The sequence below is a fragment of the Rhyacophila brunnea genome, unplaced genomic scaffold (assembly GCF_057557595.1).
Source record: "Rhyacophila brunnea isolate RB1 unplaced genomic scaffold, BYU_Rbru_1.0 scaffold_19, whole genome shotgun sequence".
NCBI classification, from domain to species: domain Eukaryota; kingdom Metazoa; phylum Arthropoda; class Insecta; order Trichoptera; family Rhyacophilidae; genus Rhyacophila; species Rhyacophila brunnea.
In genome coordinates, this window is record NW_028232848.1 from 8,741,998 (window position 1) to 8,759,168 (window position 17,171).

General features: G+C 32.4%; 1 protein-coding gene across 4 annotated transcripts in view; it reads right to left on the minus strand.

Moving 5' to 3' along the window:
• Positions 1-17,171, minus strand: part of Rbcn-3A (rabconnectin-3 alpha) — a 123,736-nt gene that overhangs the window by 19,242 nt on the left and 87,323 nt on the right. For all 4 annotated transcript variants that reach the window (XM_085946065.1, XM_085946067.1, XM_085946066.1 and 1 more), the window contains 3 exons: positions 11,469-11,705; positions 11,020-11,204; positions 9,710-9,818 (listed from right to left, as the gene is read on the minus strand). In XM_085946065.1, coding sequence (XP_085802191.1) covers positions 9,710-9,818; positions 11,020-11,204; positions 11,469-11,705 — 531 coding nt within the window. The remainder of the gene's footprint in view (positions 1-9,709; positions 9,819-11,019; positions 11,205-11,468; positions 11,706-17,171) is intronic.

The window sequence follows — 17,171 nt, forward strand, 5'->3', positions numbered from 1 at the left end:
AAAATTAATTCGCAGAGCAGCTATTTGTACGTTTGGTTTTCTGTGGTAAATCAGAAATGTTTTTCAATTCCAGTTTGTTGAGAATTTACAAACATTTTATTAAAATTTAAAAATATTCAAAAACATATAATAATCTGATTTACCATAGAAAGCCAAATGTATAAATAGCTGCCCTGGGAATTTATGTTTTTAGACTTATCAACATATACACGCCACACACGGATATGTTAGATGTAATCATAACTAATTAGTACATAAGATAGGTAGCCATTTCTGCTTGAAGGCGGAGCACAGAATGGAAGTTTTTTTTCTCCTTTTCATGACTATAGCAGGTCGTGAAGCACAATGACTGTGGTGTAGTAGTAACAACACAAACATAGACCCTTCCAAACCAATCCGCAACACACTCGGTCTCAATCGAGCATATCACAAGGCCCTACGTTTAGATGTGAAGCATCAGCCATTTTTTACTCTTGGGACTGTCTACACAAGACTGACGTCACCACACACTCAAGTGTGATGTAATAGTAGCAATGAAATAATCACAAGAACACCAAGGCTTTGAGGAAATCACATAAATTTATCGTGACATCGAACACAAATCAATATTGTTGATGTTTACTCAACACATTGGATCTATACTCAAAATCCAAACATAAGTTGAACAAACTGCGAATTTGATTCAGCGGTAGGAATCAAACTTGCTAACCACGCATTTAGAGGTTGTTGTTCCACCCACTACTCAGCTGTGAACGGTTTCATAATATTATTATTCACGTAATCAAAAATTGGTTTCATCCAAAATGTCATATTTATCAGCATTTGGGCAAAACTATCTGTTATAAACAATGTAATGCAATATGTGCAAAAACCTTTCTAAAACACGTCTATTATTTTAATTAAAAATCGTCACTGTTCTGGCAGAAGACACTAATTCGAAAAAATGACATATTGAGTTAGTACCAAAATGTTCCTTATTTCAAACTTTACCATCTGGAAACCTTCTTAATAAATAAACGGTCTTTATTTTAAAGTCACCCTTTTTACGATTACTTAATAAACTCACATGATAGACCATTATTTCAAACATTTTAACAACTTCAAAGTCAAATTACTCAAAACTAGTATTCTCCAGTTAGTGTGTTCTGCCAGAACAGATATGAAATTTAGATAGTTTAAAAAATTCTATCCTTACAAGATCATGATATCTTTGTAATTAATTATTTTTCCATGATGGTTATAGATTAAATGATAATTTTTATATAGTGTCTTTTGGCTATTAGGTTTATAATAGAGTGTACCTAATATGTAATCTTAAAAAATCTATTCATACAATACCTTCATAATTAATTATTTTCTCTTGATGGATATCGATTAAATTTAATTTTATATTTATTGTCAAATGGCTACGTTTATAATAGAAAATAATGTATCTATATTTGGTACCCAGACCAAAAAACAATTGAACTCAGTAAGTTGCCAGTAAAAATAATATGGGAAATAAACAAGAGAATAAAATTATTATTACTAAAAAAAGCACAGTAAACTAGGGCGGGGAGGGAAATGAGGGGAGGCTAAAAAGATGAGTCTGTATCTCGTGTGGACAACTGACCGGTTTCATCAGAAGCTTGGAGCGGTGGATTATCAGGCGACAGTACTTTGGATCGTGACAGCCCGGGAATTGGAGACCCTTCATCTGCTGCGCTTGCAATTAATCCGAGGGGCAAGAAGCACGGGGGGAGAGAAAACGGAACAGACGTAACATACACATCGTGTCACTACATATTATAAAAACAACACAACCCTTTCAAATTCAACAGGCATCCTTTTTGAACACAGTGAGTCGTCGATCGAATTTTAATGTGACAGCTTTACTATACAACACTTACAGATTGTACGATAAAGATAATATCGCAAGTCTGGATAAACTTTTTTAGTAGAGATTTGAACAATCAATTTGAATTATCTTTTATTTATGACATTATAATAATAGGTATGTAACGCAATGAAAAAACTACCAAATGCCATGAGCGAAGATGATTAACAATACTGATTGTTTAAAAGAACATGACTATCTCAGTATTTAGTTTTAGTATAATTGTATTTTGATGCAATATATATGGATATATATACATATATGACTATATTAAATAGGTAACTAATAAAATTCACATTAAACTAGTAGGTAATTAAAAAAATAACTAATATTTTCCATGAATCTAAGATTAAGAAAGTTTTCTGATTATCTCCAGGAACAATCAATGATATTGAACATACATGGAATGGTACATTCATAAATCTTGTGAATTATTCGTTGAATAAAAGAAATAGTTAATTATAATTCAATGATATATCCGTGTATGGCGTTAATTTCTTGATAAGTCTAAAAACATAAATTTTCAGGGCAGTTATTCGTACGCTTGGCGTTCTGTGGTAAATCAGATAATATGTTTTTGGATGTTTTTAAATTGTAGTAAAATGTTTGTCAATTCTCAAGAAACAAAAATTTAAAAACATTCCAGATTTACGACAGAGAAAGCTAAACATACAAATAGCTGCCATGAGAATTGATGTTTTTAAATTTATCAACATATTCACTCTATAAACGGATATATCATTAAGGTACATAAATTTACAAAATTTCTGGGACAATTAATATATTTGAGACGTTTAAACTGAATATTGAATTAACACAAAAAAACATTGTACCACTTCTTACAAATTCAACACAGATACATTTGGAATTTCCCAACCGAAAATAATAATAGATAGTTATCTGTGCAAAAAATTGCTTAAGCAAACTTCGTGCGAAACACATAGTGCATTTTACGGTTTACGAAATATTAACCGCCACATACAATTGACCATAGACAAAAAACTAAGTTATATTTCAATTCTAGGATTTGCATACAGTGACTGCATTATTCAATAACATAATGTCATTCGAGGAGCTCGATAGAAGAGAAGACCAAGTAAAATTTGGGTAAACTGCTTCAACGGTGTTTTCCTCATCTCTTTGATTCAAACGACTTACCAGTCCTGTTAGTGGTGAAATGTAAACATATTGATAAATCTTGTTTGTGTCAATTAAAATATCAAAACGAGTTTTTAGCATAAATTTAGTTTAGCACCACTGATTGCAATCGCGAGATTAGTGGATCAGTATTTTACTCGATCCCGAAAGTAGAAATTATCCAATCCCAAGATTAGTGCTTCTTCAATACCGGGATCAGTACTTATTTAATTTTTACTTTAGCAGATATTTTTAACCTCTGGTACCGATAAAACATGAATTTAAAATATAAACAAAATATACACTAAATTAAAATTTTTATTGACAATTTGGTTTATATGAAGTATTGTGACGATGGATGTTTTTTCCGGTTCCGTAATACCATGAAAATTTAGAGTTCAACTCTTTCCGCTTCGTAAAGTTTATTTTCTTATATGCGAAATTCTTTTGAAAATAACAGTAATTTAAGATATTTTATTAAAACTATACGATTAGTTCACTGTTTAGATGAATCATATTGCCGAAATGCCAAACCCAGAGCAAGTTACGGACAAAAAAATCGAAATCGATAAATTTTCATTAGAATTTAGTTGACTAAAGCAGCATTTCTCAACCGGTGGTCCGCAGTGGTTATCTGCGAATTTTCGACGTCCAAATATATATGCTAAATATTCCAATAAAATCTTCAAAACCCATGCACTTGCAAGTGTTTGTGCATTGCGATGAAATCAACCACAATCAGACATTATTATACGTTAACATATAAATAATATTTTTTATTTCTGCGTTAGTGATCTGCAAAACGTTTCTACTATTTTCAGTGGTCTGCAAGTGTAAAAATGTTGAGAAACACTGGACTAAAGCATGTCTTGATGTAAAAAATCATTTAAAAACTATTTAAAAATCCCAGGATTACAGTATTTTTAATACCGGGATTTAAGATCCCTATTTAGCACCTACACTCCTCTTCTGTCAACCTCCAGAATTGATTATCATTTTTATAATGCCATCGTAACATAAATTTCCTTGATATTCTAATAAGTAGGTCAATTGTCTGGGTGCAGCATCTTACACAAGTAATAAAACATAATATATATGTGTTGCTTTTTGAACGTGTACAAAACTAAACTCCATGCCCTTTTCAAATAGAATGCCTGTGGTGATTGAAGTCGTGTGGTATAAGAGAAGAAAATGCTGCAAAGAAATATAATAGTCATGTCCAAGAACTGGCGTCAGTGTTCAGTCCTACAGTCGGAAGCCTTCTAACTGCCAGACCATATCAGGCAGCGGAAGATAATATATTGTATGAGTGAATAATAGACAAAATTATAAAATACGGCATAGAGTATGCAATACAGCATAGAGAGAGGCATCCAACGTATATTAATTTTTTAGACAATTTTAATCCCATGACACACACAAAAATTTGACAACCATATAATATATTTATTATAATACACATAATTTATTTGAATAAATATAGCGGAGTTGCTGTTACGGTGTTGTCAACATGTGTGTGTATATGGTTTTAAGTAGGATTACAGTCAGACGAATCGTATTTATTAAGAGACCACAGACATTCTTTCATGTAGGAAAGAAATCCAAAAGAAAAGAACACTACTTGTATGTAACCAATGAGGAAGTATTACAGTGCTACTAGGGACATCTAGTGACGGATTTACTAAGAACGAAATTTAATACAATTTACAGAATATTTACCTACAAAGCTGTTATAATTAATTAATATGTAACAGTGAGCGGCTTAACCCATCATATTTTGATTTTTTTTAAAGTTGAAATTACTTAATAATATATGTAGCTATCATTTTATGATGTTAGTTATATACAGTCCAATATATTTTTCAACAAATATTTGATTTATAAAATCTATTTTTATTTAAATTTGTCAAAATAATGATCAGTTCGCTAGGTATGAGGTGTTTGAGACAGTAAAAAACATAAAATGGCCCTCCATCTTCTAAATATCTTGAAGAGATTATATTTAGCTCCAGTTTTAGTATATCTTCCTTTTATTATTTACTTCTATCATGGACTTTTAATCTATGTCATTTTGTATAAAAAAAGGCTAAAAAAACCCAAAAAACTATATTTGACATGTTTTTTCCATTCCACTTATACACAAAGTTTACTAAAAATGTAAATACTTATTAGAACAATTCAAAACCTATAAATATTTAAAAGATTTATTTGAATTGAATGAATAATACACGAGTTATATCAATTTTAGTAATCAGTGTGCCTTTTTAAGTGATCCTGAAAAATTAATTCTGTCTGGAATGGGTTAAGCGTCGGTCTATAACGTCGTGGGTCCCAGGTTCAAATCCTAGGTCTGGCAAATACACATATTGTTTTTCAATTTGTGTTTGAGTCAGAGTATGGACCTAATAGGTTGAGCAAGTGGCTAACATCCATTTCTCGTAAGAACAAATAAGTTAATACAGACCTCCACTCTGTGGAGGCCTAAATGATCTTATTAGGATCGGACATGGTAAAAAAATATGTACTTAACTTTAAATATTTTTAGTTAGGTACTTATTACTTATTTTATTACCAATGGTATTGAGACCATACAACAGGTAAATTAAATATAAATAGCGACAATTTCAAGTTTCTAGTAAACCAAAGTTTTTAAATAAAAAAAATCGCATTAAAACTACGATTATTATTATTTAAAACTCCATTCGAATTTATAAGATAATTTTTTTGATTGATATTATTAAAGCACTTTTAAGTATACGATACGCATTCAGTAAATTGAATCTAATTGCATGTTTCGCGATTCCATCACTAGACGTCCAAAGTAGCTCTACACTTCGCTATAATAATATATTTCTCATTTGGTGATTCGATGTTTCTTTATTTATATAGCCAAATTGTAGTTTAACAATAACGTCATATATATTAACGATCATGTCATATATGCATAGTTAGATTAAATTTAATACATCTATTACTGAAGTCGATAAATTCCAGTATAAGGAGACTTTGTTAAGTAATGTAATATGTAACTAGATATAATAATGTGTTATTATTAGTATGACCTACATAAAGAAAAAGTATACTTCTTATACTACTAGATTATCTTAAATTAAGTTTAAATAATTACAAGATAAAAAGAACTTTTTATATACCACGTTAAATTTTCTGTTGAATCATATAAACTTGACGATATTATGTGTTATTAAAAACTTTTTATTGTAATTGATAGAAATACTGAATAAATATTATAGAATACTGAAATGTCATTTTGACATTTCATATTGATTTCCATAGTAACGCACGTATATATTAATAATTAAGTTGCTAGGACCCCCTTAGCAAACAACAATAATAACTTTCCATACAACACAGAATTAACTGAAAATGAATTCAATTCTGCTTAAAAATGGTTAAAAGTATTAAAAGAATGCATTGTCGTCGTGTTCTGATATATTCTAAAAGTTTCAAATGTCTAGCTAGTCGGGAAGTTAGTTAAAAATCTTCAATCGTCCAATACAAATTTTGGACAAACAAGAAAAAAAATGTACTGGACACATAAGAAAAAATCTGTACCAGGCAAACAAGAATACAAGCTAATAAAAACGTGGTAAAATATGAAAATAAAAGAAATTATTGATGGTAACATTAAAAATACGTTGGAAGCCAATCGAAGACAAGAGATAAATAATAATAATAATAAAACAACAAATATGTCATCACTAGCAGTGTGCCAAAAATAACGACGTAAACAAAAAAAATGCTCAATCCGTTGACAGTTGACAAAACAGTTGCGCAACACAAGTTGTCATGGTGAATGTTTTTGACATACGATTGTGGGCGGGGCGACCTCCGCCGACTGCTTTCGTTTCCTGAAAAAATCTTGGACACCACCCTCGCCCAACTGGAATAATTACATTATTTACAACATCATTGTTTAATCGCCACCTTGGATCCTACATGTGACTTATTATAAATCTCAGAATATATTTAATTTCTAATACACCTAAAAGTTTTCAATTAAGTGGACGTCAGACTAAACGTCAACAGAATTATTTAAAAAAAATTAGATTATAGAACGGATGTACTGTTCACTCTTGATTTACCGGGGCTATTCTCACGATAATTGATTTTCTGTTAAATCTAGAATAACAATGAAAATATTCAAAACTACATAATAATTATCATAATATTCAAACTAAGTTAGTGGCATTTGTTGAATGTGTCAAGTAGATTGTAAAATGAATTTTTTTTTGTTTTTTATTTGGATAAAATAACAAAATTATAAGATTCGACTGGTGATTTTTCTATGGTTGGCTGATGACTTATTGCTAACTAAAATGATTGATCTCGCCTTAGACCTTGGCTGTTAACCGCAAGCTAGCGGTTTGAGGCCAATTTGCATGTATTTTTTTTCAGATTTCCGTGTTAAATAATACAATACTAAGTACAGAAGATATTTACAGAGGATATAGCTCAGTATAACTCCAGGGCGTTCGACTGGAGACCGAAGGGTAAGTTGTACCAGCCAACTCATGGGTGTTTTTTTCATTGTACACTATTTGAGTCGGCTGTAACGCTTTTCCGTTACACATCAGCCAGATTAACTCTAGCAGCGATTTAACTGTATATAAAGAAGTTTTAATATTTCTTTTCCTTTTTTTTATAATCACAGTAAATCAATCACCACCCAGTAAATCGAGTCTCAAATGTACACACTTAATTCATGTCTTGTATGATTATAATAATTTACATCTTGATTAGTAAACAAACTCAACATTTTTTGATGTTATTTTTTATTTTACTTATTTAGGTAGGTAAATATAATTATAGTGAAACTGTGTCACTATTTTATTGTCTATGAATGTATTAAAGGTATTGAGACCTCTGCATGACATCTCAATTAATAAAATTTCAATTTTAATTAGTATTCACCAAATTGCTGAATACAAAAAGAAATTGGTCACAGTTTACCATAAAGTAATTTAGTTCCAACGTTCTATTTGAAAGAAATCTACGGTTTAGAAACTTAGTAAAAACCACAGTCTGGAAACCGATGAAGGGAAGCTGTGCTCTTGATATGTGCAGTGCTAGTAATTAATTATAAATGAAAATACTATACACAATATTATAATCGGCATACATGATGCATGCCGTCTATTAGTGTTAGGCCACACGGACGTTTTTTCACGTTCAAATGCCGTGTGACAAAATGTCAAAAATATGAACCACAGTAACTTGGGCGGGACCAGCCAGACATGACGCATTTTAAGGGTCTCTCCGCCGGTGTCTATTTGTTGCCTGATTATCACATATATAGTCTAAATGGTCACACAAGCGGAAAAACACACTGCACTGTAATTATTCCACTCTCCACTCTTTTCAGTCAAGTTTCATTGAAACATTTAATCCGAATTGTCATTTGGACAATCGTCCCATGGTGGACACAATAGGAGCAAGACAGTGTGACACAGTGGCGAGGGGTGGAGGTAGGCTGTTAAGATTCGATATAAATAGTGCACGCTAAACTTTGTCAGTCATACTTATTTGTTTTCATTGAACTAGGATATAATTTACAGATGGTGTTGGTTAGTTTTTAATATTCAACTAAGCCCTGCCTCAACCATACCAAAATAGTTTAGGTATGCTATGGGCGATCTGACGTGTACACTTTTTCAGTTATACTTATTTGTTTTCGTTGAATTAAGAAACATAATACAGATGGTGTTAGTTTTGTTAAACTTCATTAAGCCCTGCCTCAATTTGTGTGTGAGTCAGGGTATGGACCTAATAGGTTGGGCAAGTGGCTGACATCCATTTCTCGTAAAAAACAAAATCTGTTAATACAAACCTCTACTCTGTGGAGGCCCATATGATTAGGATCGGACATTGGAAAAAAAAAAAAAAACCAAACGATTATCGATAAAACATCTTCTATCTATAAAATATCTAAAATTATGTATGGTTTAGTGGTATAATTTTTGATATTTTATAGATAAACGAATATTTTGTGACTATTATCTACTATGGCTAAAATTACGTAGGGTTTAATTGAATTTTCACCAGCAACATCTGAAAAATGTATTCTTTGTTTAATGAAAACAAATACGTTGACTGACAAAGTTTAGGGTGCACCATTTATATCAGATCTTAACAGCTTATCTCCACCCTTCGCCACTGATGTGACATGACGTGATTTTATGCAGAACTCAAGCGTGAAATCACACATGTATGGTAAGATGTACTTCAGTATTTTCCACTGAAAACACGCTTGAGGTACAGCATGAAAAAACGCCCGTGTGGCCTTAGCCTAAAACCATATGTTGAAAAGTTTTTTTATTATTTAATGAGAAATATTAACCTGTTCTTTATAATGACAGTTGAGACAAGATTTGGATTATTTTAATAGCAACAATCCATAACTTGGACACAATACTAACTCGGATGAATATTTCAACTTGAATTTAAAAGGATATGTACAAAAAACAGAAAATGCTAGGCGAGTATTGAATATTCATGCCTGTTTGTTATTTTAACATTTATTATATTCCTGCACAAGTGTCATTCAGGCAAAACATAATAACAGGAAATCTATATTATTTGGAACCCCCTTCCAAAGCCTTAAAAACCTCTTTATGGCACATAATTCCGTGGTATATGTGGTGAAATAGAAAAATGTGACAGGTTAAAGTGACTAACCACGCTGGCACCGCGTCCCGTTTGCCCGGCGAGCCCGCTCGGCGGCTGAGGGGTTGACGGCTGAGTTGGAGACATGCCACCAATGTTTCCAGGCAGCGAAGCCATGTTCCTATAAATAACATTAATAAATTTAGTCAAATACATAATCATCATCAACATTAAATAATAGGTTATCATTATGAGATTATCCAGGATAAACTCTGGCTTCCTCCAACAACTCTGTCTATTAGTCTACAAAAAGGGGCCGCATTCCAAGTCGGTCTTCTGAGCATAATATGCCAATGATCAGTAGCATCATCTCGCCAGATAATTGTATTGAGGGCAAGAGAGGTTAAGGCAATGATGCTTTCAGAATGTGGTATTGGCGCCAAATGTTTCGTATTTCTTGGACAAAGCACAGGACGAACCGGACAATCATTCAGGTACTACAGGAACGGCTTGCGACAATATTCAGCGCAGACCGGATAACTTGCAGGTACTAGTGGTTTTGGGTAGACTTCGGTGAAGGCGAAGAAGAGCATCGGCGCGCTGAAGCGACTAAGTGAAGGAGCTGACTGGGTGCAGCCTTCACTCTGCCCCGAGAGAAGCAGAGGAACGAGAGGGATGGAAAGTCTTGGCTGCTCAAGAGGACAGAATTTAAAAGTGGTCATGATTCTCGGCCATGAGGGAACGACCAAGAAGAAGACGCAGAGAGCCTACTGCTTGACTGCAGGAGGAAACTACGCCTCAGTTTAAAGCACACGATACACATATTCTCTTTCTCTCACTCCTATGGCAGGTCATGAGTGATGCAATACAAATCAAGTGACACAACGACGTCCCACCAGCTTCCTCGTAGTTAATTTGATAACAACTTTCATGTAAAGTACAAAAATTGGAATGGTTAATGCCCCTTCAAAATCTCAATGAACTACGCTTTTTAGATTTTCACAAATTAATTCTTGCGATTGACTAATATGTTGGACATGAAGCCCTTCTGCCAGATGGAGCCTTCTGTCGTTTCCCTAGTGAGTTTCAGTTCCAATATAACATGTGCCGTTCCTCTATGCAACAAACAATGAATGCCTCTCTGACTCTTCAGAGTTTTTATGGAAATTAGTAGACCAGTCGTTTTTTCAATTTCACTCCCATACATTTAATAAGCTCCATCTCTATAATAGAAGATTTTCTTCAACATCTTTGTAGCCGTCCTTAATTGGTGTTTGTGAGACAAAAACTTTGACGGGGATAGGGGCCATGAAGAAGATGATGAATACATAATGTAAAATTTGTGATGGAAATTTGAAAAAGAAGCTTTGAAGCAAACTCACTTTTCGCTGTGGTGTTGTATTAAGAGGAATCCAGAGTCAGGCAGCGAGGCGGGGTCTTTGGTGAGAGCCAGCAAATCCACTTCGCATTCATCTGAAGCCCAGCAGACGGCGCCGCGGAGTAGGAGGGATATGTCCATTTCTTGAACTTCTCGAGGGCTTGAAACGGCTAGCAAGCCTCCGCCCACCTATATGAATAAATATATTTTATTAACCATAATATACAAATGAGGTTTGCAAATGTTCGCTGCCGCACAGAGTAAATGTTTTGAGAGAATTACAAACGTTGTCCATTGACACATGTGAATTTAGATACACTCCGCCTCGTAGAATGCGTCGTACTCAGAGAAAAAAGATAGGTAATATTAAGGATGTATTAGAAACAGTTATTACTAGACCAAAGCAGACGCCAAAGTCAAAGTAAATTATTGATTGATAAAATTCAATATTACCTGATTCAAGCAGAAAGCCAATATGGAGTCCTGCTCTTTGTGAATAATCCTGACGGGTTGCATGAGCTCCCCTTCGGATTCAATATGTCCGCCGTGGTGGTGATGGTGATGATGGTGCTGGAGAACCGATGACATGTTGGACTCGGAAGGCGTGCCGTCGTAGTGGTCACGGGCATCGTCCGTCGGTAGATGGCTAAACGGTCGGTGCTTTGCAAATACTGCTCGGATGAATATATCCTGGAAATACAAATAGGTATGTACATAATTATGTAATTTGAAAACACCTCAAACTCCAATATCGGGACCATACCTACATTATATTTGATATAAATAAAAAGCATGTTTTTTTTAAATAAATATAAAAAAAAATTAATTATGAATTAGTCAAAAATCTTTACAGTACATTAGAGAAAACATAATAAACTAAATTTTAATAATAAACATGACCATAAAATAATATGTAATAATAAGATGGGATCATTTTAAGAATTCAATCTTTGACTTAAAATAAAAAGAATTTTTCTTTTTCATATTTTTAGATACGTATTTATTAAATAAAACACTTTAAAATTTAATGTAAATTATCAACAAAAAAATCTCAATTTGCAAGCTTCGTATTTTTCCACTAGGTGCCCTCTGCTGGGTGAAGTACTCACCTTAAAAACCTCTTAACCTCTCAAAACATCGATATGTATGGGATGCGTCGACCGGTAAACCGATATAGGAATGACCAATTCGTGGCGTATGCAGTATGCGTACTGGCGGCTTCGACTCGAAGCCCGAGACGCACGCAATTAGTTGCTAGCACAATGTGTGGAGCTCCATTTGGCAACGTGTGTTTTGTGAATAACGATGACATCACATCAACGTATTCGCCACGTTGCAGACAAGACAAATTTAGATGTGAGAGCCGGCTAAAAACAACCAGTTATGCTCGTTGCACAAAAATATAGTTTTCCGCTAATATTAAATCATGGACTTATCGATTTTTGTTATTAGACACCTTATATCTTATATTTTTTAAGAAATAAACACAACTAAGTTGAGAAGTTCATTGATTTTTCTAATTTATCTCTTTTAAAATAGTTCAATATGATTAAATTCTTGATTATTGTATACTATTTAAGGGGGAAGGTGTTCCATGTCAGCTATTTTCTGGTATTTTCAGAGGTTAAGCCTGAATAGTACGTAAGATTTGTAGAAAAACTATTTATATCATTATGAAGCTTATTCATCGTCAAATATTTATGTAAAACATTTGATAACTACATAAAGTATTTTTATGACGTAAAATAATATTCTTTGAAACCGTGAAACGTGATAATTGAGAACGAAGCCATATTTTTGTGACATTAATAGGCTGTGATGATGACAAATTTTTCCCTTAATTATTATCTCAAACGATTTATTATAGATAGTTGTAATGTTATAAAACATAATGTAGTAAAATATATTCAGTATAATTATAATATTTGCAGTTTCTATTGGTTCTAAATCTAATGGAAGCGAGTGGACATTTTGTTATTTAAATATGCTACAATTATAGACATACGAAATAATATAAAGCTACGTATCAGAAGGTTTATCATTAATCATTGAATAAATGATGAAATATCTTGTTAGTTATAAATTTATAATACTAAATAGAGACCTTTTTAAAACAACTGTTTCCACGAAATATTCGACCATCTTGATATCCGCCAGACCCACCTGCGAATTGGTGTATGATGTATGGAATCTTTAGCTGGTATTATTTTAACTTTATATGACCAAAAAAATACGCCAACACACAAGTATTGTACAAAAATATGTTTATAAAAGTGAATGCTACAAATTGAACACAAAAATAGGCGAAACAAACACAAATTCGAACATATTATTCAAAAGGAAAACATATTTTGACATTTGAGGACAAAACAAAAAAAAATCTGAAGAAATTTGTATTTGCGTCAATTCTACGTTATGTCATACTAAATCATACATTATAATTTTTAACACTGTTGCAATCTATTTTGCCTAATATTGCAACATAGCAATCAGTTTTCTGTCCCTTTCTATAACTATCTCCCTCTACATTCAAAATAATTATGATTGTAGTAGGTATGTATTTTATAAATTGTGATAGATTTTATTTTATTTCAGTGACATATATCGGGTCGTCCAGTATTGCCATATCTACTAAAATATTATTGAATTGATATTTTAGTAAATAAGAGAATGAAGTTTTTCACCATTTGTATCTACTATTAGTTTTACTATTTTTATTTAATAAATAATACACATGAGGTTTTACGAATTTCACATTTGTTATTAAACATACTTACATAATTTAGAACACCCCAAACACATCGCGAAGTAAAAATATCTATATTTTTTACTTAGCCAAAATTATGAATCAACATAGGTTAGGTACCTACTGATGTTTATATTACAGAAAATTTAACTTTTACTAAATTATGAATTTGCGAGATTATAATAATACAGATGATTTTAAAGAATACTTTCATCAAATAACATAATAATGGATGCCTGTACTTACATAATATTTTCCAATGTAATTTTTTTTTTAAAAACTAACTTTAATTTCGAAAGTTTAGCCTGGCAATACTATGAACGTCATTTATTTCAGCGGGAATGCGAAATTTTCATCCTCGGTTTTTGACATAGGTACCTAACAATATTATCACAATTATTTATATCGATTGTACTTACAAAAAATGCCACGAACTCACTATCCGATGGCTGGAAGTTCCAAAAAAAGACGTAGGAGAAAAGATGGAAATATTAATACATTAAAAACACAAAGGTTTGAAATTATTATTTTATAATTTGACATAATTATACATAGTTGAAAAAACCACATTTCACAGAAAATTTTGGTTCACAATATTTATTTATCTTGCAAAAGGAAGTTTTGCGTATTACTTATTAATACACACAATTAAGTATAATGATCATTTGTACTTATATTATTTTTATATTATGTTTGTGCCATGTCTTATTCGAAATTAGTGTGTCTGTGACAAAAATTATAATCTGGTACAATAATTAATAGCAGCTATACATTTTGTTTTCTGTTAACTATCTACTAAACTAATATTTTTGAATGTATTATAGTATTGATATATTGCCGAAGACTATGCCTGAGCATGGAAATCCTCAAAGCATACTACCTGAACCAGAATTTCATCCCACATTTGAACACGAACACGAAGAATTTATTATAGAAAATGAAATTGAAGATTCAAGCCCTAAATTCCGTGTAGAAGGCCGTAGAATTATAGACTTCATATTTTTTCCAACAACTTCAATTAATTAGCCACCATGATTCTCCATTTAATTGTAATTTATCACATTTAGAAATTTTTGGGGAAAATCGGGATAACTTTAGTAGTACATTTTTTATTCAATGTAAACTTTGTGGTAAAAAATTAAAATTATATACCACTGAAATGAACAAAAACAAAATGAATCTGTGTGACGCATTTGTATCCAGTATAATCAGTATCGGCAGTGGATTTTCAAATCTGGAAGAAATGTGTTCAGCAATTGACGTACCATCGATTACAGCAAGAACATACAGAAAGAGTCAACAGAAGGTGTACGAGTGGTTTGAAGAAACCAAAAATAAGAGTATGGAAAACGCTGCGAAAGAAGAGCGACAACTTGCAATCGAAAATGGTGACGTCGATTCTTCTGGTATTCCCATGATATCAGTTGTTGCAGACGGCTGTTGGTCGAAACGTTCATACAGATGCAATTATTCCGCAGCATCTGGCGCTGCCACGATCATTGGTCAAAGAACCGGAAAGATTTTGTACATGTCAGTGAAAAATAAATATTGCGATTTGTGCGCCAAAGCTAAAAATAAAAATATCCCTGCTCAACAACATAAATGCTTTTTAAATTATACCGGTCCGTCAGGAGGAATGGAATCTACAGCAATATTAGAAGGCTTTAAAGAATCTATTAATACACATGGATTGATTTATTCAAAATTGATTGCTGATGGAGATTCCAGCACATACAAAAAAATTCTTGATTGTCACCCTTATCCGAATGTAACTGTCGAGAAAGTTGAATGTAAAAACCATTTAATTAGAAATTATTGTGGCAAAATAGAGGCATTAACCAAAGACACAAGATATCCCTTGAATGTAAGAAAAATCATTGCGTCAAGAAAAAGACGTCTGCGGAAAGCCGTCATAGGTGCAATCAAGTATAGAAAACTACAAGATAGTACTTTCGAAGAAAAGGTTATCGCTCTGAAAAAAGATTTATTTAATGGACCGCACCATGTTTTTGGAGACCATACTTCTTGTCTACCATATTTTTGTACAAATGAACCAAATACAGAGGACATGCTTGATGTAAATTATGTACCAGCATTAAAAGAATGCAGTCTATTTTCTCAATTAATGATATATAATTCTCGTTTGGTGCTAAATTCAAAAAGTTTAATTTATAATTTTTCTACTAATATTTCAGAATCTTTTAATAACATGATTGCAAAATTTGTAGGCGGCAAGAGAATTAACTACTCTCAAAGACAATCGTACATGGGACGATGTGCAGCGGCGGTAATCGCATTTAATACAAATAAGTTACATTGCACAATTCAAAAACAAGTTTATAAAAATAGCCCAAAAGCCTTCATAAATCGCTTAGAATCAAGAAGGTTGAAAAAAAATAAAAAAAAAATAGGAAAATCTTGGCGAAAACCAATACATACTGTTCCTTTATCTAATCCAGATTATGGAGAGAGTTGCCAAAAACCTGATATGGACAAAAATCAATATCAATTGTTAAAAGAAACTTTTTTGAAAAAACTCAAACTGACAAACTATGAGAGGAGGGATATAGAAAGACGCACCGTATTACAATCTGAATGTGCAGAATGGCTAGAAAGGCGACGAAACCTTCTTACTGCCTCTGTTTTTGGTAAGGTGTGTAAGCGGCGAGAAAATACAAAATTTGGGCCTTTGGTAAAACGTTTATTATATAGCCAATCATTAGCCAACGTGAAAGCGGTAAAATATGGTAAAGAAAATGAATCAATAGCTTTACAACAGCTTAGTGTACAAGAACGGATTAAGATTGAGAGATGTGGATTGTTTATCGATGATGTGTATGATTTTATCGGTGCAACGCCAGATGGCATCAGCGATGATGATACAATTATTGAAATAAAATGTCCTTTCTCAGCTGCTGGAATAAGTGCAGATGAAGCTATTGTACAGAAAAAAATTAAATTTTGGAAAGTAGATAAAGACAGGAATATGGTAATAGATAAAAATCACGATTGGTACTTCCAGATTCAGGGGCAGCTTCATATTACTAAGAAAGATGTCTGTTTATTTGGAGTTTGGACGGGACATAATTTTCCTGTTAAAATAGAATTAATCAAAAAAGACGAGACATTTTGGATTGAAAAGATTGAAAAAAAGATATATCACTTTTATATGAATTGTCTACTGCCAGAAATAGTAGATCCCAGAACCAGTAGATCTATGTATATTAGAGAACCAGAAAGGCTGAATTTCTAAATTTTTATTTTAAATTTTATTATGCTATATTTTCAACAAGTCTATATTACATCACTATTTTATAGTTCATCAAGATATATCTAATTTACTAATATAGTTTACTGTTACGAGACACCCAGAACGAGTGTAATTTTATGAAATTCAAAATAATATGTAT